The 24,959-nt window shown below is 35.3% G+C and overlaps 3 protein-coding genes across 6 annotated transcripts; all 3 read left to right on the top strand.

Moving 5' to 3' along the window:
* The first annotated feature begins 626 nt into the window (after nucleotides 1-626).
* Nucleotides 627-8,001, top strand: mrps15 (mitochondrial ribosomal protein S15). Its single transcript, XM_028012785.1, has 8 exons — nucleotides 627-891; nucleotides 2,887-2,949; nucleotides 3,025-3,100; nucleotides 4,138-4,186; nucleotides 5,020-5,104; nucleotides 5,217-5,275; nucleotides 5,687-5,878; nucleotides 6,067-8,001. The coding sequence occupies exons 1-8, from the start codon at nucleotides 747-749 to the stop codon at nucleotides 6,166-6,168; spliced, it is 771 nt and encodes a 256-aa protein (XP_027868586.1). The 5' UTR covers nucleotides 627-746; the 3' UTR covers nucleotides 6,169-8,001.
* Nucleotides 8,002-8,750: 749 nt separating this feature from the next.
* Nucleotides 8,751-11,439, top strand: LOC114141894 (cornifelin homolog). The gene is made up of 4 exons (XM_028012786.1): nucleotides 8,751-8,881; nucleotides 9,595-9,737; nucleotides 9,838-9,974; nucleotides 10,164-11,439. Exons 2-4 carry the CDS (start codon nucleotides 9,626-9,628, stop codon nucleotides 10,266-10,268), a joined length of 354 nt encoding a protein of 117 aa, XP_027868587.1. The 5' UTR covers nucleotides 8,751-8,881; nucleotides 9,595-9,625; the 3' UTR covers nucleotides 10,269-11,439.
* Nucleotides 11,440-13,228: 1,789 nt separating this feature from the next.
* Nucleotides 13,229-22,739, top strand: oscp1b (organic solute carrier partner 1b). 4 transcript variants are annotated; one of them, XM_028012781.1, is made up of 11 exons: nucleotides 13,229-13,470; nucleotides 13,848-13,889; nucleotides 16,096-16,250; nucleotides 17,253-17,420; nucleotides 18,461-18,541; nucleotides 18,639-18,742; nucleotides 19,042-19,170; nucleotides 19,596-19,665; nucleotides 19,836-19,975; nucleotides 20,096-20,159; nucleotides 21,415-22,739. In XM_028012781.1, the coding sequence occupies exons 1-11, from the start codon at nucleotides 13,359-13,361 to the stop codon at nucleotides 21,532-21,534; spliced, it is 1,185 nt and encodes a 394-aa protein (XP_027868582.1). In that variant the 5' UTR covers nucleotides 13,229-13,358; the 3' UTR covers nucleotides 21,535-22,739. The 4 variants fall into 4 exon arrangements, with proteins under 4 accessions (XP_027868582.1, XP_027868583.1, XP_027868585.1 ...); XM_028012783.1 differs by lacking the exon at nucleotides 13,229-13,470 and adding an exon at nucleotides 13,482-13,574; XM_028012782.1 differs by lacking the exon at nucleotides 13,848-13,889 and having other exon boundaries at nucleotides 13,232-13,470.
* The last annotated feature ends 2,220 nt before the right edge of the window (nucleotides 22,740-24,959 follow it).

The raw sequence follows: 24,959 nt of genomic DNA on the forward strand, positions 1-24,959 counted from the left end.
TAGCACTTATACATGACTGTAAATTCATTATTTCACTAATTTCTTAGTAAATGCACTAAACCTAAGCAATACCTTGCTAAAGTATACATAACATTTGCATTTCTTGTGCTAAGAACCAAAAAAGCAATACATTTTAATAGGATTTTCTGTGGCAGTGCCTCATTGCATGGAAGAAAAATGATACATGTAATATAACAAATTAGAAGCCTAAGATTTAAGTCAGTACTTGGTAAAATCACCTTCTGGTGTTTACTTTTACCATGTTTATGATGGACAAAAAATGAAAAACATCAGGAAAGACAGAAGAAAGTCACAAGGAAGGGAACAAGTCAGGGCACAAAAATAGATAGAATGACACAATGAAGTACTTAGTCAATTAAATAGGGAATAAAGGACAAAAAACCCCACTTTGTCCATACTCATATACTCATCTAGAAAATGGTGAAATCAAATATAATATTGTTTTCAAATTCCATAGGAGTCCTTTTAATTGTTAATAAAACAAAAACACTGTTTATATTTTTAACCTAATTATTTTTCATGTGTTTTATTTAAAGTAAATGTAATTCTATCGATGTTATCTGGGATTGTTAGTTTAACCTACTTATGCAATCCTTTTCTCACACTCTGCTAGTAGAGTCTATCTAAAATGGCGGACCTCTTGTAGCGGTCGAGTGTGATTACTTGTCACACTTCAAGCATTTTCAGCGGAGTTATTATATGTGTATTTATCTATAATCTAAACCATGTTTTCCAGTTTTGGCCTGCGGACCATTCTAAAGTCTTCCGTGGGTGTTTTGCGTGAAAGTTCCGCTCTGTACCCCGCGGTGTCAGTCAGACCTTGGAGCTGCTGCGCTTCGGATCTGTTATCAGGACCTGCGGTTAGCAAAGGTGGGTAAAATAAATTAAAATCCAGAGGAAGTAAACACTCTTTCAATATCCACCGTAAATGTTAGAAAACTGCTGACAGAGCCTTGCTGTCATTTGTACCGTCACCAGCAGTCGGCGCTGTTGACAGAAATGAAGTATGTCATCTTGTTAGATAAAACTCTTTACTTATTTACACAGTATATTTCTTCAATTATGTGTGTTTGCCCAGGAATGTTTGGTAATTTGTTCTTCATAGTCAGATCGAACAATATAATTATTTTACGATGCGCATCCCCTTTCAAGCTCTTGATATTTACACTTCCCATCTCAAAAGTGAAATTATCTGGTCTTTGCAGGTTCTAATATCATTTGAATCTGACCTCAAGTGTACACAAGCACAGCTGAAACAGAACAGAAAACGTTTTGTATGTGGGAAAGTAAGTACATCCCACCTACCTCTGCAGGATTTAGAAGGGAAAGTTGCAGCCAGGTGCCACTTATTATGCACTTGATAAACTGGTCATTAGAAAATTTGGTCACCTTTATTAAAGAAAGAGTTTTGGTAGTTTGCTCGTCTTAAAAACGCCACGCTTGCTGCTTATGGGTTTGGGAAGGTTTCTTAACTTACTTTCAAACTATTAACAATCTATATTGTCACAGAATGAGACATTTGCAACTAAGAAGGGCTCAGTTACTGGTACCAAACAAGGTTTTAACAAGTTCTTGTTTCAAATTTAAATGAGTACATTTGCAAATCCTGAATTAAGGGTTGTTACCTGAGCCTGTAGCCTGACTACTTTACCAGCTATTCTATAAATAAAGCAATGTCTTGGGTCAAAGTTTTAAAGGATTTTATTTTAGACATAAGTACAGACATTAATAAATTAATGTACTAAAACAAAAGTAAAAAAAAAAAAACTAAACATAGTTTGTTTTATGTTGTTTATCTGTCCAGTTCACAGCCATTGATAGAAATAAAACTTTTAGCATCATAAAACATTAAGAGACTGCTTTTCAAGCACTTAGTGTGTCCACACAGTAAGAAAAGACACGTATGTTAATAATAATGTTATGAATAAATTCTCCGTAATATACTAAGAATAGATTATTGAGGAAAAAAGTGATCATGGCGACAAACATGCTATTCGGACAGAAAAAAGTAAAATCTTTATGCCATTTTTTAAAAAGTTTTCATAAGGCCTGACTAACAACGTAAGCCACTGCAACTCTTTATCCAACTTCTCACCACAACTTCTTTCATCATTATCATATCTGTACCATCTAGAGAAGCTTAGCCTTCATTTCCCCCTTTAAATCTGCCTTATTATCATCATACGCAACCTGACAAAAGTACTATGTGGACTTTTTCACTTTTTGGCGTGTTACAGCTGCAAAATTTAATGAGTGTTAGGATTTTGTGTTATGGACCATAGGCAAAATGATACATTGTTTTCCTTCTTTAAGTAGAAATTCAATAAGTATATGCATTTCCATGCACTGAGCTGATGCTTTTTAAAGCTAGTTTTTTTCTGCATGACACAGAAAGGGAACTTGGGAATCAGTTGCACATGTGGTTGCATTTCTAATGAGAACTAATCAGAATTTCAGGAAGCTGGTTGTTGATGGTTGTGATGATATAGAAAACCACTATCTCGTCACTATCAGTTGTATGCGTAGTTGTGCTATCTGACATGCAGGAGAGACGTGTTAAGTTGCTTATCTTGGTTATATTCTTAAAATTTCTTCAGGCAGTTGCACAATTTTATCATGTTGACCAATTTCTTCATCATCATCATCCAAAAAAGAAATCTTGCTCTTAATAATTCAACTAGAAAATATTTGTGGTGTTTTGTTTTGTCAAGTTGAGACAAAACAACAGCTGTTTTGTTTGTAGAGACAGGTGCTTCTTCTTGCATGAGAATTTTGCATGTCTTGTGTTCACATTAAAAATTTAAAATGTTCCGGTCCTCACAATTTTAGATTCCTTGACCTTTTTTGTTTGTCTTTTGGTTACAGGAGTCTTTGCAGTTCCACCACCTGTGAGACATTATGCCCGGGTTGCAAAGAAAAAAAAGACAGGTGTGCATTAAGAACCAAGTGTGCATATTTTGAATAAAAGCAAATCTTCCCATGTGAGCAATTGGTTTCTTCCAGGCCCAGAAAGCCAGCTCAGTGATCTTCCTCCAACAATGGTGAAGATGGAATATGCGTCTGTCCCACTTGCTCAAACGTAAGACAAAATATTTCGGTCGACCCTGCGAGCAATTAAAGCTGGAAAAATAAATAGTGTCTTGCAAAAGTATTCACATATCCTGAACACATTGTATCACCATAATTACAATTTTAAATGTATTTTAGCAGGATAGAATAACACAATTGTGACATAGAAGGAAAAAAAATATTCTACAAATAAAAAAGGCAGAAAGTGTGTTTGTATAATGTCTAATTTTTATTGAGCCTCTGTTACTTTGATACCCCTTAGTAAAATTCATTGCAACAATTTGCCTTAAAAAACACTTTATTAGTGATTAGATTCCATCTGTTTTGGATGTTGATTCCAGCTGCAGTTACAATGAGCTTTTTAAAGGCTCATTGTAACTTTAAAAAGTAGCTCAAGGTCAGGCAGATTGGATAACAGTGTACACAACTAATAGTTTTCCCACTGACGGATTCTCCCACCTGACCTCTGGATCTCTACAGCTCCTCTAAAGTTACGAGAGAGAGACATCTTTTCTACTTTTTTGATTGAAGCTCTTTTTACCAGGTCTGTTAGTGTAGGTGGACAGCTGTGACTTACTAGGTTTTCATCTGTTTTATCTTCACATAGGGACTGAACAGTTCGTTTTAAGATGGGATATTGTTTTATAGCCTCAACCTGCTTTTAATGTTCTCTGATAAATTTCTTAATATTTATGCTGAGTTTTCATTGCACTGAGGTTAACTTCTGAGGTCACAGTTTGGTTTAGGGGATTTACAGGCTTACTTTTACCTTTACTTTCAAGTAATTACGTTTAAATGCAGATGCATGCAACACTTTTCAGATATAACATTAAAATCATTGTCCTTTTACTGTTATGCTCAGTTGCACAATTATTCTGTACTTTGTGCTGGTCCATTGCATAAATACATTGCAGGCTAGAGTTGCAGACCTTTTCACTAAATGTGAAAGCATTCAAAGAATGGCAATACTTTTGCAATATTTCTGTTGCAATACGTTTCAGAGAATGAATTCATGTTAATTAAACATGGTTATATTTGTGTTTACAGTACAGACGATCTCGTCAAACGTCTTCTTTCACTGGAACTGGCAAGTCATGTAAGAACTCATGGTTTAAAATAACACTTAGTATGGTTTCACTGGGTGTTTTGTTTTTAAAACTTGGACTGATGGAAGTTTATATGTTATTTACATGCAGTAGGTGTTAACAATACCTGATGCTACACAGAAAAAAATAGTTGACATAAATAGCAACTTTTCAGTTCATTTTATTTCAAAACTGAAGTTACATTTCTATTCAGTTTCAGTCAAATTGTTGTCATTTTTCACATGCATTGCAGCACTGAGATGTTTTAATGTCTGTCATCTAGGAACAAAACATAGCATTTGGTCAGAATGACATTTTGCACAATAATTAGCAGGTATTGTACAGATAAGACGTAAGGCAGTGAATTGTAACAGGGGCGTTCCCATTCACTTCACAACTGAATGTGTTCAAATAGATGTTGTAATTGGGGCACTGTGGTGGAGCAGGAGTACAACACATCCCACATATGGAGGTCATTGTTCTTGTTGTAGCCGTCACAGGCTTGAGTCCTGGCCTAGTTGCCCTTGCCACATGTCTTCCACCTCTCTCATTACTCACTTTCCTGTTGGTTCACTATCAAATGAAGGCCAGTAGAGCAAATAAAACCTTAAAAAAATAGATGTTGTAATGAGCAGAAAACCAAAAATGATGATCAAAGAACCAAATGTTTCATTTTTAGCTTGACTTAGAACTAAATTCTTTATGATCTGAAATACTCTCTGGAATAGACCCGTATTAAGCTTTACTCAGCTCACCAGCTTCCTTATCCCCACTGGAGAAAAGCATGTTTTGCCACCTATTTTAAATTCAGTAATGATTATAGCTGTGTTATCTATGTCCTCAGAAGGAAAAGCTTCAGCTGAAAAAGGAACAACTGATTGCAAAAGTTCAAAGAGATGAGAACGATCGCAATTCAGTCGAAGTCCAGGGTGAGAAGCCGTTAATGTTGCATGTGATGTCTCTACTGAAATTTAAAGATAAGTACGACCTTATCTTAATCGAATCAGATTTGAATTCCCCTTCTGATGTTTCTCATCGCAGTGGCTGTTTTGACTGCAAGAATTCGTAACTATCAGGAGCATTTGCAAAAACACCACAAGGTGAGTGAAATGAAGTCTTCACACCTTGTTTATTAAACCGTTTTTTGCACATTCTTTATGAAAATAAAATTGCATGATTCAGAGTCTTGTCTTGACAACTTCCATGTGTCAGCTTCACCTCATTTTAGCTTCCTTTGGTGTGAAGTGTATATGTGCTACAGGATTTCCTGTGTACTAAGCCCACATAAAATAAAATGTGTACAAGCACAGCCGCGGTCGGAAGTTTCCATCTTACGTCACACTTAGAACATTTTAATCATTAAAACTGAGGGCAGAGGTTGTGAATTTAAATACCATCTCTGTGACATCAATGAGTTGCATTTGTTTTCATAAGCAAAACAAGCATGTCATCTTATTTTGAGTTTTTTAGATGGTATTTATGGTTTATTTTAACATGTTGTTTCATGCTAGGACAAAGCTAACAAGAGGCGCATGCTAATGGCCATTGATCGCAGGAAAAAGCTTCTAAAAAACCTCAGATTGGTTCGTTTTGACACCTTTGAGAGAGTGTGTGAGCAGCTCGGCATTACCTACACCTTCCCTCCAGAATACTACAGACGGGCCACTCGACGCTGGCTGGCCAAGAAAGAGTTCTGTATTAAGGTAATAATCAAATAAACCCAATTTTTTGAGCGCATTGATATTCTTTTATTATTATTGATGCATTCCACTGTTCTTTGGTTTTGTAATCATTTATTTATGATTGCATTGCCTCACAGCATAGCATCAATGCTTTCTTTCACACCCAAACCAACGCTTGTCCTGTGTTTTTTTGTGTGTGTTTTTTTCAGGTTTTCAAGGCTCTGCAGAAGCAGAAAGCAGAACAAAAAATGAAGCAGCAATTATCCAACACAGAGACAAAGGAAGCCAAGGCACCAGAAGCCCAAACATAATGAAACAAACTAGTCTGTACAGCTGGCTGCTCTCAATACTTGGGGCTTTTGTTTGATTGTTTCCTCTCAGACTTTCACGTCCCATTTTTTTTTTTTCCAATGTAATGTTCTTTTATTTGTCTTACAATATCAGCTTATTGGAAATAAATTTTCAAAGAAATCTTTGTTTTGGCATGTGCAACTCACAACACCAGAGGGTGATTTTGGTTTAGAAAAAAGATTTTCAGAGAATCTAGATTACTAAAAAATTTTAATTCTGAGAAAACAAAGTGGGGTTCAATTTAACAAGAAAACCCCAGCCTGCAGATTATGCCTTCTATCTAAGCTTTCAATCATACAGTTTTAACTCAGTCAACAATATTTCACTCTGTCATTTTATATCAACCTATTTCCTGGTATAAAGTCTGTTTTATGCTATGCTTTAAATTCCATATAACTTTGACACTTCCTTGTCCAGAAGATATGGCTTTACATTATCTGTTTCCCTCCATTTTTTAAAATGCATCTCAACTTAAAGCCTAGTGATTTATAATAAAACATTATTTAAACCTTTTGCACATATACACATTACTAACTAAAACTAATGACTAAACACTCACACTCACCAGTTATTTTTTTGGTTGGGCAAATAAAGTACATGTAAATTGTGAAAAACAAAAGAAATTTTCTATAAAATCACTCTACAACATTCCCAACAAAAACTAGAAGAGTTACTTTTACTGTGTGAAGCTTGTCGATTGAATAGGATAGCTAAACTGCTGAAAAAGCTGTTGAAGCGTATAGATTAGATATTAGAAGAGACAAGTTGAATGATAAATATAACAAAACAAACATGGGGTGTCAGTGAGTTTGGCACTGTGACTTCTCAGTTTGGTCAGAACTATGTTGGGAAAGTCGCGAAGGGAGTGTTGCCAGGGATACAGACGTGCAGGCATCATGAGAGTCATTGCTGTCTAAAGAGCATGTGGGCTTTCCACACGGTCAGACAGAGACATAGGACTGAGTAGGGCTCCCTAAATCTAAGTAACTTCATCCTAGCAACAGAAATGACCTTTATAGGTTTTTCCACCAACCTTTGTTCCGCAAAAAAGAAAAATAAAACATGAACAACTACAGTAAATGTGTATTGAATTTTAAAAATGTTTTGTTAATTGACAAGAGTGGAGAATTAACCTTTGTAACAAAAGCTCTTTTATGAATCAAAAAATCCAGTTACATTCAGATATGATGTTACAATTTTTGCCCACGTGTACGAGCCTTCAGTTTCCTCCATAGACATAGACCTTCAGACTATGTCATATTAGAGAACCATGCAGTGTAAGGTCTCATGTTTCTGCTAATAATCAGTTGGTAATTCTGAGGGTGTAACTTCACTACAGTTGTGTAGCTGTCAAATATTATGTGAAGACAATACCACAGCAGTCAAACTCAATAAGTCTAACATGGTTTTTATCAGAGAGACTGTTTTTGATGGGTCAGGGGAAATCCTTTCTTCCTATTTTCAAGGAGCATAAACATGTTAATTGCATAAATTACTTTTTTGGCACAGGTAATCTATCTGTCATTTTTTATTTCTTCTTCGTCATTGAAGAATTTAAACACTGTATTTAGATCTTGAATAACAGCTGAGTTCTCTTCTTAAATAAAACTCGCCATTTGAATTGGAGCCAATACAATTTACAGGGAGTTTCATGCATTGAAAGCCTAAAATAAGCAAAATAAAGGTGTTTTAAATGTATGATTTTATGTGCCTGGATGTCATGACAGATAAATTGTATAATATTACAGTGATTTTGTCTGCTGTCAACAGTGTAATAAAAAATATTTAACTAATATGAGACCAAAAGCTTGTAACTTCAGCCTGCCTCCTGCTGTTGTTCCCTTGTAAATCCTACATCCTTAAGTAAAGGGCAACTGTGCTACTTTTCTTATTTCTTAAAGATGTTTAAACTCTTATCCAAAAGGCTTCTTCAGTGCTGAACATTGTTGAAAGTAACAGGCATAATTTGAAGTCAGAACAGTCACACTAACAGGGCTAATTAGGAAACTAATGGGGGAAATAGACACGTGAGACATGTGAGTTATTAGCCTTACCCTCATTTAACAGAATCCTTACAAATGAGGCCATTTGAACGCGTCATGTGTGATAAACAGTGTTTGGTTCCTCTATTAAAAAAAGGAATTAAAAACTGAAATGCAGCCCCTCCCTCTTGTATCCCTGCAGGTAACTGCATGTCACCTATTGTACTGCATTCCTCATTCCTCATCAAACACCAACTGAAACCAAAACAAACACTTGCCTCAGCTGTCCTCAGGTATGTTAAAGCAGGAAGACAGGCCTACTCAAAGTCATCGCCCCGATTATAGACTCTCCCCCCACTGAAAAAGATCTGTATGTCTCACTAAGATCTACATCTATACTGTGTGCTCTCAACAGTTCTCACAAGTACACTCACTTACTGAACAGTGCTTTTATGGGGAAAAAAGCTTTTAAAATTACAGTCTTAACTGGGCTCATCTTCTAGTGAGCCGCAAAAGCCTTAGAAAAGCATCAGTTGTCATTAACTGTCCTAGTTTGCATTCCCCACAGATCTTTGTCATCATCAGAAAACAGCAGTTTGTTGGCAAACCAGCGTTTCACAGCTCATGCTCGTCACAATTTCCTGTGTGGTGTGAAGCTTGTCAGTTTGATCAAACGGAGTTCAGACTTCTGGTAAGTGACATGTTCGCTCTCTCTGTCAGCAAATTAACTTAACTATTCTCTAGCAATTTAATTAAACTATTTATTCTGGGACTTGCAAATCAATTAGCAGCATTTTTGTATGCAGACTAAAACTTTCATATGCAATTTAATGTAACTTTATACTTTTTTCCCTCACTTCCTTGTGGTTGTACCTCCACATTATGGTCACATTTACGTGTCTGGTTACAAAAGCATAGTTACTTAAACCAGGGTTAAGGTTATGTGTTCTTCTGGAACTACTGAACATAAAATATACAACAACAACATACTGTATATTTTAAGGGCATATTTGTGAAAAGAACAACACTGTTGTTTCTAGAAGGATTGCGTGAAACTGTACGTTAAGCCTGTATTAACATAAGATAAATTAACTTGACTGTATAATTGTGGAAAAAGCAAATTATTTGCTCAATTGGTCAGAGCTACTCCACTGTACAGATTAGTTTCTTTGGCATTTAGAAAATATGTGAAAACTTTGTTGAACAACTCTAATTTGTTGAAAGATTAATAAATTCTGATTCCTGGCCTACGACTAACATTTGCTGTATTTTATTGAGCAGTAAGATGTTTAACTGGAATAGCTTTCTACAAATAGCCCAACTCTGATGATATTTCAGTGTTTCATAAGCATGTTGTGTCTTGTAATCCATGGTCATCTCTTATTTCACCCTTCATTTTTGCAGGGTGAAATAAAACTTTCCTTCAGCAGTTCAAATGTCAAACCCAGTGGTCACCAATCAACCTGGTGCAGGAGGCTATGGGACGAATGTCCAGACTGGAGAGTGGAGCACAGGCTTGTGTTCCTGCTTTAGTGACTGCTTAATCTGTGAGTGCAATCAAATCATTTATTTATGTCCTATGCATATGGTTTATAAGAGTGAGAAATACATAATTTTGTCGGTTAAACTGTCTCAATATGTTTTCAGGTGCTTTTGGTTGCCTCTGTCCAATTGGCCTAAGCTGCTACACTGCAAATAAGTATGGTGAAAACTGCTGCCTGGGTTGTGTCCCAGGAGGCATGACTGCCATGAGGACTCATATGAGACTGACGTATGGCATCCAGGTACAGAATCAATCAATTCCTCTCATGTGATGAAAGGGAGATTTCTTGCAATTAGATCTTATGAAATGCAGAGATTTCACAAACAAATGAAATACTGTGCTTTCCCTAAGATCATGAGAACTGAACTTGCATGCATTTCTTCATTCAAGTTCCCTATTGTGAATTTTACTTGTCATTATTTAACCACAGGGGACGGTATGCAACGACGCCCTCATGACTTTTTTCTGCGGACTTTGTGAACTGTGCAGGATGGCCCGAGAAATTCGCATCAGGAATGGAGACGTTTCAATGTAACATGATTTTATAAGCACTGCACTTACTATAAAATAAGTGTAGCTCTGCTCATATTAAACACATTTTTGTATATAGCATGCTTTTACTAAAAACATTTTATGTGCATGTCTAAAATGATTTAAATATCATTTAAATATCATGTAAAATTAGAGAAAGACTCAAGATGTACAAGGTGTATGAATATTTTATTAAAAATCAAACTGCTTATAAGGGGTTCTATTTCTGATCTGCTTCCAAAATGTCAAATGAATCCCTTAATATACAACCACAAGGAAAAAGGCTTAATGAACTGGACAATGATATTGTTTCTCCTTTAATAATTGTATATCAGGAATTTCCATCCCCTGTTCTGAAATATATATGGGCAGCTTAATTTGACTTGATAACAACACTGAAAACAATAATCAATTCTGCGTTTAAATTTCTTATATTTTAAATTCAACATGAACTTATTTGTATTCCCTTTTAGTTGCTTGTAAACCTTTCTGTTGTTCTCTTGCAGAGTGTTGATAAAGATAAAGTTTGTCTCTGTTAGTGTGTGGACCACAGATCTGAACTCATGATTAGTTGCAATATGAATGCAGCACAATGTCACCTAATCATCTGCAGCCTGTCAATAGGCTTGGGTTTAGTTAGGGTGATTTGTTGATGTCTGATGATGAAACTGTTTGGGCCTTTCAGATTAAGGCCTACAGTGAATGGTAAACAATGCAGAATTGTCATCTGACAGGAAAATAACTCCAGTTTGGGGCTTAGCTGTTTGTTTAAAGAATGTTTTAGATCATTCTTCTTATGGTTTTTTAAAACCATAATATCAAACGTAGACCATGGAAATTGGCAAGGTAAGTATCTGTATAGAGCTATCTCTTGCTTTGGTCATTTTATTGTTTTCTCTATTCACACATGATTATTTTAATCACATTTTATGATCTTCAAGCTATAATTGCACAAAAATTCAATTAATATTTTGATATATATAGAATTGGATAAAAAGGTATTTCTCACTTCTTATCTTTTTGTTTTTCATCATAGAACTCAACTAAATATGTCAAAATAACCAGAGCAAATTTGAAAAGCAGTGTTGAAATGATGATTCCATATACAAAGGCAAAAATACCAACTCAAACTGTGTTTTGTTGAATCAGTGCATAATTACATATTACAGCTAATACATGGATGTTTCTCATCTCTGTTTGACTTTATTTAGATTCATGCATTATGCACTGATGTTTAAGATCCTTTATGCTACATCATGTTGTCAGATGGGTCCAGTTTAAGAGATGTCTTTATTCTACAGGTCAGGGTGTTCAAGGTGTGGCTTCTGCCTATTGAAATTGAACCAAAAACATGTGGTTAAATGTCAGCTCATTTAGGATCTAAAAAAGAGGAACACTTATAGTTTGACACGTAACCCCTTTGGTTTGTTCAGTTCAACAAAGTAATAAAATAACTTAATTACTGTCAAAGGAAAATTACATTTTTTGGAGTACTTCAAACTATCCAAGTTTCTTCAAAGAGTCATAGTAGATAGTGATGGCTGTGGGAAGGAAAGCTATCCTGCTGTGGACTTTGTGTTGAAACTGTTCTGAAAAAGCTTGTGACTGAAGGCACTGTATTATTACATCATAAGCATTTGAAAAGGATGCTTGTTATTGCCCATTGCCTGCAGGAGCTTGCTGAATGGCGTGCCATATGTTGATAGAACAATAAAGGCAAAAGCAGAACTGTGCAAATATTTTCAAAATCAGACTCCTTATGAAAACCATCATTAAATCAAATACTATTGCTAGTCCATTACTTAACTTGCATATAATCAATCATATCATTACAACCTGACAAATTCAGGCAGAAGCACTAGACATTTCCAAATCTACGTTTTCCACAACATAAAACCTTTGAAATTAGTACTTCTAGTAGGTAATCTACTTTAGAGCATTGGAAACACTTCCCGTGACAAAATCTACTGTTTACTGTATGTTCACATGACCTCCAAATGGCACAAGTTCAGCAGATGAACTCATGTAGAAGTAAAAAGTCTGCTTTATACTTCTACTTTTTTAAATTGCTCCAATACAATTATTCCTAGAAGTTCTTTTTTTGTTCCAAAAGGCTACTCAAATAAATTTCTGATCTGCTTTGATGCCAACAATCCCATTTTAGTTCTGGCTTTATTGGGGTTTCATATGCCATGTCCCCATGGCTTGTAATTTCTTTGTGTTAACAGCAGCTTTCTCTTTACCAGGTTTGAATGCCCGGCAAAGTTTAGTCATGTCTACAGATTTTCCCATCTGAGCAGAAGGTCATTGCAGGAATTCAGGAGTTACCAGTAGAAATGCACTGTGAGGCATTCAAAGCTTGAGACACAGTTTAAAACCCTACCCCGATGTAAACTTCTTTACAAGCCTATCATTGAAATATCTGGAGCAGTTTTTGGTCTTTATTGTGCTGTTTGTTCACTGATGTTCTCTCATAAACCTCGAGGCTTTCAGAGAGATGTTGTATTCATACTGAGATTAAATCGCACACAGATGGGCTCTACTTAATGATTAGGTTAGACCTGGAAGCAATTGGCTTCACAGGCTTTTGTTTAGAAATTTAAGAGTCAAGGGGGCTTAATAGAAACAAATGCCTCACGTTACAGACTTTTATTTGTGACGTTTTCTATGTACTACACAATTATATAATGGTCAGTACTTGTATGATAAGATAAAAATACATCGTATGTGGTAACGTGTCTGTATTTAATTTTTGGAAACGTATTCAGTTGAGTTTATTTGATATTTTGAACAGCACCATAAGTAAACAAATTTACATTATTTTGTAATATCATAATTCCTTCTACTATAAGCAAAAGGTGTGCTGACTTTTCTTTCCCACTAAAGTCGCATCAAAAATATAATTTATTCTCCCTCTTAGTTCAACGAGGGTCTTACGCATACGCGCTTTCGTCACTGCTCTGTGATTGGCTCTTTTGTTCGTGGCCTGGCAACCAGAAGCGGCTTTACCAAACACAGAGACCCGTTCATAGCAACTAGTTAGAGGTGTCCTGCAATTAGCTTGATAGGAAGATTCAAGTCGTCAGATTCAAACATGTCTACGAGGACTCTACCGCTGCTCTTTATCAACCTCGGCGGAGAAATGCTGTACATCCTGGACCAGCGGCTTCGTGCTCAGAATATACCCGCTGACAAAGCTAAGAAAGGTAGCGAGCTAAGCAGCTATTCAGCTAACAACACAAATGTCACTATGCTCCAATAAAACGCAGATGATGCAGTAAGAGGAGGTCATTTGCCTGTTCATCAAATGGTCAGTGTGCCTTTAAATTGAGGTGATACAAATATATATATATTATCAGACAGTGAGCAGTTAACGTTATAGGATCAAATAGTTTAATTAGTTTGCTCCCCCTTAGAATATCTTTTAAGAATTGGGGGTTCAGAACAGATTTTACTGTCTTCTGTTGCCTATAATTAAATGTTGTTATATAATGTCAGCGAAATTATACTTCATTAGAGATAATTGAAATTCTATTTTTAAAATCATAAAGTTTTTTAATGCATTTTCTCTTGGTTCATAAAGTTTCCACTGTACCTGCCTGGATAGAGGAAGACAGAAAGAGAGGTATTCAGTGTAAACGTGCACTTCTGCATTAGATGCTCTGCTCTGCTTTGGCCTAGCTGGACTATATGCGCTGTTTAAACTATAGAATATGATGAACAATAAATGTGCATCATGATCAATCAAAATATCATCATAAATTGATATATTTCAGTAGTTAGACTCAGAAATGGGAAGTTGTTCATTACACACAGAGTTATGTTTTTAAAATGTTCAGAAAACAGAATTCAAATCAATAAAAAGAAACACTTGAAACAAATCACACTGTGTGTAAAGAATCTATAGAAGAGCTTCAGTTTTTGAATTAAATTACAGAAATAGATTATTGTCTCATTTATATTGTAATTTATTAAATGCACCTAAAGCGGAGACCTGAAAAAGAAATTGTTCAGAAATTCACAATGATTATTAGTCACATAAGTGGCTGAGTCACTCAAATTGCATGCTTGGTACAAACTTAACATTATATGAGCTTGCATTGTGTAGCTAAAATAAGTGTTTTATCCTATTACTGTAATTTAAAGTGTTTATAAGTTACAAAGCTCCATGTTGACGTTTAGATTCCAATTTACTACATATAACAATGTATTTATTTAATCCAATAACTACTCCTTTTGCTTTCTACGGATGTCGTGGTGGTGGTGTCTTACTTTGTTTTCAGCAGGACAAGGCATGGGCTGATATCAGATTCTCATGAAGACCTTGATTAATAATCCCACAGTATCTAAATATTTACACAAAACTAAACTGTTTAATAGAATATAATTTGTTTATCACTGTATATATGTACAATGAGATTAAAGTCAGCTCCAACAGTGCAAACAATGTAGGAAATGTGTACAATACAATATGGTGATATTTACATTATTTACAATTATAAATCAGTTATATACATATACATATAACCAAAGTATAATAAGTGTATGTGAGCATTCAGGGTGTTAATTGCTTTTGATAAATTTATAAATCGTCTAACATAACAACAGTTATTCCTACTAATGTCAAAACAATATAACAATGATACAGTTGTTGAAATCCTACTTTAATCATCATTTTGATTTTTTTTATGTCCATAAATGTAAGTAAATATACAGATCTAGACATTGACTGAATTTAGTTATCATTAGTGCTTACTGCGCAGAAAATTATACCTTGTTTCATCTCTTCATGTAGTAACAGAAGTTTAACAAACAGATATCATCTGCTCAGCCAAGCAGCCTGCTGTCAAGTGCGTAACAGATTGCAGCTCACCACCAAATGTTTCTAAACAGCTTTACTGCAATAAGTGTGATGGGGGCTGCTGCTTTAGTTTCACCCCATAAATGTCTGTGCTTTTCATGATCAGTGACAATTCCAGCCAAATCTCTCTTTGTTGTAAGTGAGGGAAGACAGTTGGATGCTTTTGTTTCCAACTTACAAGCATAGTGGAGGTTTTTCACTCCTTTACCTAATGCTCCATGCAGTTTGTTATTCCAGCACCTTCTGTGATATGTCATTAAAAGCACTTCAAGCCACTGCATTAATATGATTTGAAAAAAATTAAGCTATTTTGAAACTTTAACTTTTTACACTTACCTGGATGTACATTAATGACCTAAACTTGACTAATATTTAGCAAGTGTTCAGGTACATTTAAAAAAAAATAAAAATTTTATTTGGATCATTTAGTTTGATTGTGCTGCTGTGTGGTTGTTAAATATAGAGCTGTTTGATTAAATTGTTAATGTCACATTGTAGATTAGAGTTCTTCACTCACTGATGAAAAGAAGATGCAGTTATTGGAGAAATTAGGTACACTCTAGCTTTTTTATGTGATCTGGTACAGAAAGCACCAACCCAGTGCTCCTTATTATGCATTTGATTAATTGATCATCATAGAAAAATGTTCCGTCTTTTACTAACGGAACATTTTAAGACAGTTTTTCTAATAGTGGACATTCCAGCAGATTAACCTCAACATCAGGCCTTGCAGTGCTCTGAGGGGGAAAAAAGAGATCAAATCAAACACAACGTAACAACACACATACGTGATACCGCTTATCAAACATAGTTATAATGCTTTCTTAGGTCCTGCTGGATAAAATCATATCGACCAACCTTTAGCTTAGTGTGCAAAAATGCCTGCTTCTCAGCTTCCACTGTTGAAAGTTCTCTCGAAAAATGTCTTTATACCGTTTGAACTTTCTGTTGTATTTCTTTGCCTGATCAGTTATGAATGACATCATCACCACCATGTTCAACAAAAAGTTTCTGGAAGAGCTTTTTAAGCCACAGGAGCTTTATTCCAAGAAGGCTCTACGAACTGTGTTTGACAGGCTGGCCCATGCGTCCATAATGAGACTCAATCAAGCTAGCATGGACAAGGTAATACTTCCCTGTATAGTTTTGTTTATTCACGCATGACCTTGAAATGAATCATATTAATCTAATTTACAATAATGGTAACATGTAGTGTCTAATACTCATGCACCTTGAACCTTTCTACATGTTTTTAATTTACATCTACAAACCTCAACATATTTTATTGTGAATTTATATGATAAATCAAATTGAATTAGATCATGATCATGATTTGGAAGAAAAATGATCAATGGTTAATAACTGCCCACCTAAAACTAGAAGCCAAACGAGGAGTGTGTTAATTAAAGGAGCAGCCAAGAGGCCTTTTGTATCTATCCAGGAGCTGCAGGGAGCTACTGCTTAAATGGGAAAATATGTTGGCATTTTCTACTATGACTGCTTGTCTCCCACTCTATGAATCTGGCCTTGATGAAAGAGTGGGAGGAAGAGAGCAAAAAGAACCCAGAAGCTTCTTACGAATGCATAAAACATATTGAAGCATTCGCTCTAGTCACATGATGCTAAGGCTAAATGTTTTGGTCCTAATACAAAATGCTATGTGCTCTGGGAACCAAAAACTGCACATCTACCAAGCATTCTCATGGATATGAAACATGATGGTGGCAGCATCATGTTGTGGGATGTTTTTTTTTTTCATCAGTGACAGAATCGCTGGACAAAGGGTTTGGGTTACTTTTTAGCTATTTATTTATAATATATATTTTTTATCATTTTCATCTCACTTCACCTAAAAACCCAGTAAAATTTCATTTAACTTTATGGTTGCAATATGAAAAAGTTCAAGGAGTATGAATACTTTTTCAAGGCTCTGTATCCATCACATCATCATCAGATTAAAACTCCAGTCAGACATTTATGCTAGAGTGCTACTGTTGTATTTGTATTTTATTGGCTAGACTAGACTGAATTGCACGACTAATATGTGGCTCCCTCTGCTGTTTATTATGCAAAAACAGATTGTGTTTTTGAGGAGACGGTGATGTTGTCCCGTGTTCTCCTCCACAGCTCTATGACCTGATGACAATGGCTTTCAAATACCAGGTTCTTCTCTGTCCCCGCCCAAAGGACATCCTGCTTGTCTCCTTCAACCACATGGATGCGATCAAAGACTTCGTGAAAGATACTCCTAGCATCTTGAGCCAGGTCGATGAAACTTACCAGCAACTCATAGAGGTACAGGAGACGAGTATGCCACAAATGGTATATTAATTATTATTATAAAAGATATAATAGAAGATAAAGTACGGGATATGCTCAACTGGCCAGCAGATTTAGCTCTTTAGCATGAAGTTAATCTCACAGAGCTTGTCATGCATTAAGGTTCACTGCTTCTCCTAATGCAGGATTTTAAAAACTCTACAATGCAGCTAAATGGCTAACAAAATGTACTCCTTCAATTAATAGATACCATAATTTATAAAAAGCTTTATATTAGAATAGTGGCCATAAGACATAATTAGATGCAAAAAAGATAGCATATTAACAAAAAGGGCTTTCTCTTTTGGCCTTTTCATTTGAAGCATGAGAAAGAGATTTTAACTGTTTACTGGAGACTTATATGTGTTGTGCATATGTTTATGTTGTTAAAACAAGTATCTACATTTTTTAAATAGGAAAATATATAGATGCAAACATATAAAAGCGGATGTTTTTGTATGAAAAGATACATAATTTTCTTTTCAGCATCTTAGCTATTACTCCAAAACCAAGATAAAAAGCCAGATTGCAGTTTGCAAGTGAACTTGGGAACAAATACCTAATTAGACACTTCTTCTGATGTATTTTTAAACTGAAATTTACCCATAGTGACAACTATTATATTTGGTGGAAATAGAGGAGCTTTAAGGGCTGAGAATGGCAAGCCTGCTTTACAGTAAAGGGAAAGCATCATCCTGTTACGTGGGTGTTTTGCTGCTGAATGGACTGGTGCATTTCACAAAATACATGAAATCACATGGAAAAAACACGTGAAAATATTGAAGCAAAATCTCAAGACATCTGGGATGAAGTTAACAAAAATGAGCCTAAGCATAACACCAGAATAGGTGCAAAATGTCTTAAAGATGATTAAACCAATATTTTAGATTCTAAGCCCTGATCTCTCAGTGCCATTTAAAATGTATCTGAAGAGTTGAAAAAACTCTGTTTGACAAATAATTTTATTATGTATAATTATTCTTCAAAAATGATTGCATGTATTTTTTTCTTTTCAGATGTATACACCCTTGTCTAATGGTGAATTCCAACTGATTAGACAAACCCTTCTCATTTTCTTCCAAGACATGCATATTAGGGTAATTCTTTTTTCATGTTTCCTAAATCTTTGACACTTGTTTAGTGTAATTTTTGAAGCATTTTTGCCACATGTTCTGCTGCTGTGTTTTTCGCTAGGTTTCTATTTTCCTAAAGGACAAGGTGCAGAACTCAAATGGCCGCTTTGTGCTTCCTACTAATGGTCCTGTGCCTCGTGGGACCCAAATTCCTGGTTTGATTAGGTGCTGAAGTACATTTATTTTATCTTTGTGTTCCTTGAGTTTTAATGTGGACTTTATTAACCAAACACTATAATCCAATGGTAGTTCTCCATATGCATATGTAGCATGATTGTTTTGCGTCTAATTTCTGAAGGACTGTTTTTGTGATTTATTAATGTTAAATACTATTATAATTTTTTGTTTTTCTAATGACATAATAAGATGACATGCAAAATCAAAAGCTACTTTTGACTTTGTCAGAGGAAAAAAAAACCTAAAGGCCTTCTTGCTAATGTTGATGTTTTCTATCTTATTTTCAGGATTTTTAGCTGTTCTGGCGAAGAGTTGACCAGACTACAGTTCAATAATGGAGGGAACTACAGTTCTGCATTACGGGAAGGATCTTTTGAAATGTTTGGCAATAGAATCACAAAGCTTGGGACAAACATGTAAGATCCTTTATTTTCAAATTAATGATGGAGAAGAAACATTGAGCTGTATTGCAGGTGAAGATAATTACTTAAAATTTAGAGCCTCCTGGCTGAAATTAATTTCCAGTTTTCCTTGAGATTTTGTCTCTGTTTTTTTTTTTTTGGAAGCAGTTCAAGTATGAACAGTTTTTTATTATGCTTATTTCTATAGTGTGATTTTACTTTAGACCTTATCTACATTCTGTTGGTACATTTGTTTCTAACCCAAGTCTCTTAAAAATTTGGTCAATTAAATGTACAAATTTATTTTAAATGAAAGTTTAGTTGGGTCAGTTCCTGCTTTTGGAAGTAAAAGATTTGGGAGTTGTTTTACACACTTGTATGCGCTGTTATAAACTTACATGGATTTGTGCGTATACTCTCATTTTCTTGTTTTTGTTCAGGTACAGTGTAAGTCGCCCGGTTGAAACACATATGTCTGGCACATCTAAAAGTTCTGCCCAGCACACAAAGGTTAAATGTTGTTTTTTTGTTAACACTGAAATAGTTTAAATAACTTGTGGTAGATGTTGTCTCTATGCAATGTTTAGAGTACATACATCATGTGCTTGAAAGTTTTCATGTACTATGCTTACTATCAGCAAGGGGTATACTGAAATGAGAAAACTGTTGTGTGTCTACAGGTCAATTCTGCCCCAAACCCTCTGGCCAAAGAGGAACTGAATCTGTTGGCCAGATTAATGGGAGGTCTAGAAGTCCAGAAACCAGGAAGCACAGACACTGGTTTCCGGGTGAATCTCTTTGCCACGGATGAAGAAGAAGAGTTAGTGTCCTGTTAGACATTTCACATAATTAAGTTCAACTGTTTTTTTCTGCCTGAAACAAACAAAAAAAGATTTAACCCATTAAAATAAATGTGCTCTTTATGTCATCTTTCTGACAGAGAAGCATTAATATCAAGACCCAATGAGCTTTCATATGGAGTCATAAGCATCCAAGCAACAAAGGTAATTATCTCATCTGTCCACACTAATTACTTCTGTAGAGAGGAATCTGTCCAGTACTATATTCTGCAACACATTTTATGGCAGACAAAGAATATTTTGTCTGCCATAAAATGTGTAGACAAAAGGCAGTTTGTATTCATTTACTGACTTCATCAGTAAATGAAGTCGCCATAAAAAGAACATACCTTGTGCTTTGTGTGCTTTTTACCTTGTGCTTCAGCTGTTGAGTTCATAATTACCAGAGTGAGCAGAGATTTAAAATCTAAGATCTAAGATGCCAAATTTAACAGAACGCCTTGCCTGCTGGTCTAAAGCTTAAGTCAGCCTCATACAATGTCTTACAGTTGTATTCTTAAACATTTTTACATTTTTGCTACAACTGCAATGTATTGTGCATTTTATTTGACTACATAATAAAATGCAGTCGAATAAGGGCTAATTTTCCTTTCACTTAACTTAAGTGTAAGGGAAATTAGCCAAAGTTTCTATAATGCTTTATAACTTGAAATCTGAAGAGTGCTTTTTCCTTAAGCCTGATGTACTTTAATAAAATACAGTTCTGGAGTTAATTTAGCTTACATGTTAAACGCTATATGTGAAAGAAAACTGACACTGCACGTCATTCTGAAAACCCTGTTATGAAGGGACATGAGTAGAGTTAAATACAGGACAATAGGAGAAGAACAAGTTGAAGGCTACACAAGACCTTGTGGAGGGGATGAAGTTTACTTTCCGGCTCTCCGTAAAGTGAATCTAAGCATAACCCCCATCTAAGTAGAAAGTCTTTGTCTTAGAAAGTCAAATCTCATTCATTTGTTAGAGTGACTCAGTCAAAATTTAGACCTAAATCCAATTGAGAATATGTGTCAAGGCACTTTTCAGTGCACTCTGGCTGATCCTGAGCTAAATTGCAAAGAAGAATAAATCTTGTTTTTTTTTTTTGGTTTTCCTTTTTTACCCTCTTTTTTTCCACCTAACTTCACTCGATGAATAAAAGCTACACCCACCCCAACATTTTCACAGCTCCCAGAACACACAAGACGTTAGGCACCAAGGTTATATCTGGTTATGGGTATGAATACTCTAACCAGATACTTTAAGCCCTCTTTTACCCCTGATAAGCAGACAGAATGATTGGACTAAAGTTAACAATCGGGGACGTGAAGCTTTGCCCGTTTAACAGGATTTACTGCTTTAGGATTCCCTGTGATTAGCACTGCAACATAATGACTAGCAGATTACTGTGTCTTTTCAGGATCAACAGGCCAACGCAGAACTGACCAAGATTATGGGAGAGTTCACAGAGTCTGGTGATCCATCTTCAAGTGCCAGCAGCAAAGGAGATGACCTTTTGGCCATGATGGACGGCTTGTGATGTAATCACCCTGACAGAAATCCCCAAAGCAATGAGAAGAGTCCACACTACTGATGATCAACCTGCAATGTGGTTATAACGTGCAAATATCCAGCAGCAAGCTCAGAGTCAGCCAGACTTCGTTCTTGTGGTGGCTTCAAGATGTGCATGGGACCAAGGACTCCAATTGGTCATCAGCAGATGTTTTTTTGCTATTAAAAACAAAGAATGAAAGGAAACCAGCAGTAAAGTCGACTAGTAAGTTTTCTGTAAAACAGGAGGGTTAAAAATTTCCCCCTGAAAGTACAGTAGATGTGGAACAATATGTTGAACATGTGCATGTGGTAATAGCATAATTTTTACTATCAGTACACATTCCTTTCATTTCACACAATTTAATTTAATTATAGATGTCAGCAGCTCGTATAAGTTTATCACATTATGATTATGATGATTATGGAGCTAATAGCTCAAAATTTCTTGATTGTTTTTATTTTAAGCTGGTTTTAAGTTTACATACACAAGTGTTATACTGTAATACTTTTACTCCATTTATGATTTGAGCTGTTCTTTTTCCCAGAGTGGACTGATAATACCACATACAACTTCACTGACTCGTTTGTGCACAATTCAGAATTTCTTGTCATCACACATACAGCTCCACTAATACTTGGATAGCAAACGGCATCTCAACCACACACTGCTAAGGAACATTAATTCAAATATTAGTGGGGTGGGGGGGTCAATTTTAGCCTATGTGCTTTATTTTGACCCTATTTGGATTAGAGAAAATCCACATGCAAAATTGTCTCATTTGTAAAATCATTGAAATTGTTTGTATAATCATGCCACCCTAAAATGGGAATAGTTCAAGTCCCATTTGACTTTTACAACTGTAAAATAGACATAGGAGTTAAATATTTAAAAACTTTTCAAGCTATCCATTATTTAGATGCAGCTCAACAATTTGCTACTTGATGGCTACCTTGTTTTAATACAGAGCAATGCAATACAAGAAACAGTCTAAGATGTACATATTTTTATGGAGAACTATTTATTAAATGTAACTTTTCTGTGTGGAATTGCTGCATTTCATAAGTCTTTAAATGTGCAGTTTATTATTTTAAATGCGTTGATGAAAACATCACCAGCATGAAAGTTGACACAATACATATATACCTGTAATGCAGGTGCATCTTATTAAATAAAAATCTAATTAAAGAGTTCATTTTAATTTTTTAAGTCATCACCATAATACAACTTCATTAACACACAGTGACATATCTCAAGGGTTTATTTCTTCAAAGTGAGGATTATGACTTATTGCTAATCAAAACCCAAAATTCAGTTTCACAAAATCAAATCTGGAATATTACAAAGCGCTCATAAAAAAAACAACTGATTTTTAATATGAAAATGCTTTTATGCTCCTATTATCATTAGGAAGGTGTACACTATACAACACAAAGACATTTTCTTTTACAGCTGAATTACACCTCTGTGTTAGAAACTTTATTCATTAGTGTTATGCTATATTCCAATTTTCTGATAAACTTGTTTGAGGTTTTCAATAATTAAGCCATAATGATCAAGATGACCAGAAATAAACTCTCGAAATGTATCACTGTGTGTAATGAGTCTAAAAAAAGTTTTTCTTTTCTTTTAGAGTTTTTCTACTGAAATATATTCACTCTTTGATCATATTTATTGAAAGGCATATAAAATTGCCTTACAATGACTTTTTGTCAAAGGAGCATGTTGAAAATGAAATCTATCACTAGAGGGTGCTGTCGGATTTTTTTAAAGATTAAGCAAGCACATTTTTTATTCACTGCCACCGACTTCTGCAGTGTACAGTACCACTACCAACAATTTTTTGGGGTCGAGATGACACGTTATGATTTATCTTCTTTAGCCCAGTTTTACTTTTTTACTGGGCTACTCATTATCCAATTTAATTTACTTTATAAATTACTTTTCTGCATTTTGTTGTGAAATAGAATCATTTTCCACAAAATGTGAAATTTTATGCAATAAGGAAAACTGATTTATTATATTTCTGCTCACTTTGATATTTAATACGTCAAACCAGATTGTTAAAGCCAATGTCCCTTACTTTAATCCACAGTGATGCACTTACCTTTAAAGCAAACATTTCCTGAGAATTGCCATAGTAACAGCACTAACTAACAGAGATGATTTGTGTATGTGTGGGTGTGTGTGTGTGTGTGTTTGGTCCGCTTGCAGACGATTCAAACTGAGACTGTCTGCACTCCCCCAGTCAGCCACCCTCACACATGAACACAGTGCATTCCAGAGCGGCAAACATGCTGAGACATTTCTCTGAATTGATCCGGGGGGAGGAGGTTTCTGTTGAGGTTTTCCCAATGAGATCCCAATGTAAAAAACAAAAAACCTCAAGACCCTGAGGATACTGCCTACCTACAAAACAAACACTAGAGGGTTTCGTAAGCTTTCGTAAGACATTCTGAAAGGCTAAGACAGTTAAACTGCTTTCCATACAATCAAGTATACATTTTTAATGTGTCTGCACTCAGTCATTTTATTCATTTTTTAAAAATTTTTTAACGTGGTAGAGGTTTCTCTCTTAGTCTGTGCATTTTAGTTCTGATTCAGTTTCCTCTTTAAAGGCTGTGGGCAGGACACTGTAAAGCCGCAGCCTGACGTGTTTCATGTGGCTGGGGGTAGATAGCTCTGCTGAGTCAAGGCAGGAAGACTGGTGCAACTCAAATGTGTCGCTGCCATTTAACTTGCTCTCTCCTTGTCTGTCGCATCTGCCCACTGGTTGGAAACTGCTACCAGTGGGTGGAATATCAGATTAATCAGTAAGTCTAATTTAAGAGGATAGGTGGGCTCTGCAAAATGTCAGCCACTCAAATGCAGGCTTGCAGAGTAAAGGAACTTTGTAGCGCGCTCAGTTGTGAATATTTTGTTGAAAGACTGCATTTCGAACGCACATGAATTACACTGAGCTGATATTTTCTGTATTGTAAAGATATTTTGTATATAACTGATAAAGAAGTGACTAAACACAATAATATAGTTTCACTGACTCATATAGATGTCCTACATTAAGAATTTTGCTGTCGATGCCTCATTGAAATTCAATAATATTCTCAGTATTGTGTGTAGAATATGAAATCTAAATTTGTTGTTTAGACATGCATAAATCATGTTTAGACATGCATGATTTAAGTTAATTGTGTTATTTATGTAAATAACACAATTATTTCACTATGGAAGAAACACGGAGAACTGGAGGTGCAGAAGGTGAAGTGGCTGGATCCTCAATCAGAGTTTTTCAGCAATTTTTCATAGACTAACATTACTATGTCTTTGATTTTTGATATAATTTTGATGTCATGGCTTTTAAATTTTTTAGCAAGTTAATTTAAACTAATTGCTTCATTGTCTGATCTGATAGA

This window comes from Xiphophorus couchianus, chromosome 3, assembly GCF_001444195.1.
Source record: "Xiphophorus couchianus chromosome 3, X_couchianus-1.0, whole genome shotgun sequence".
NCBI classification, from domain to species: domain Eukaryota; kingdom Metazoa; phylum Chordata; class Actinopteri; order Cyprinodontiformes; family Poeciliidae; genus Xiphophorus; species Xiphophorus couchianus.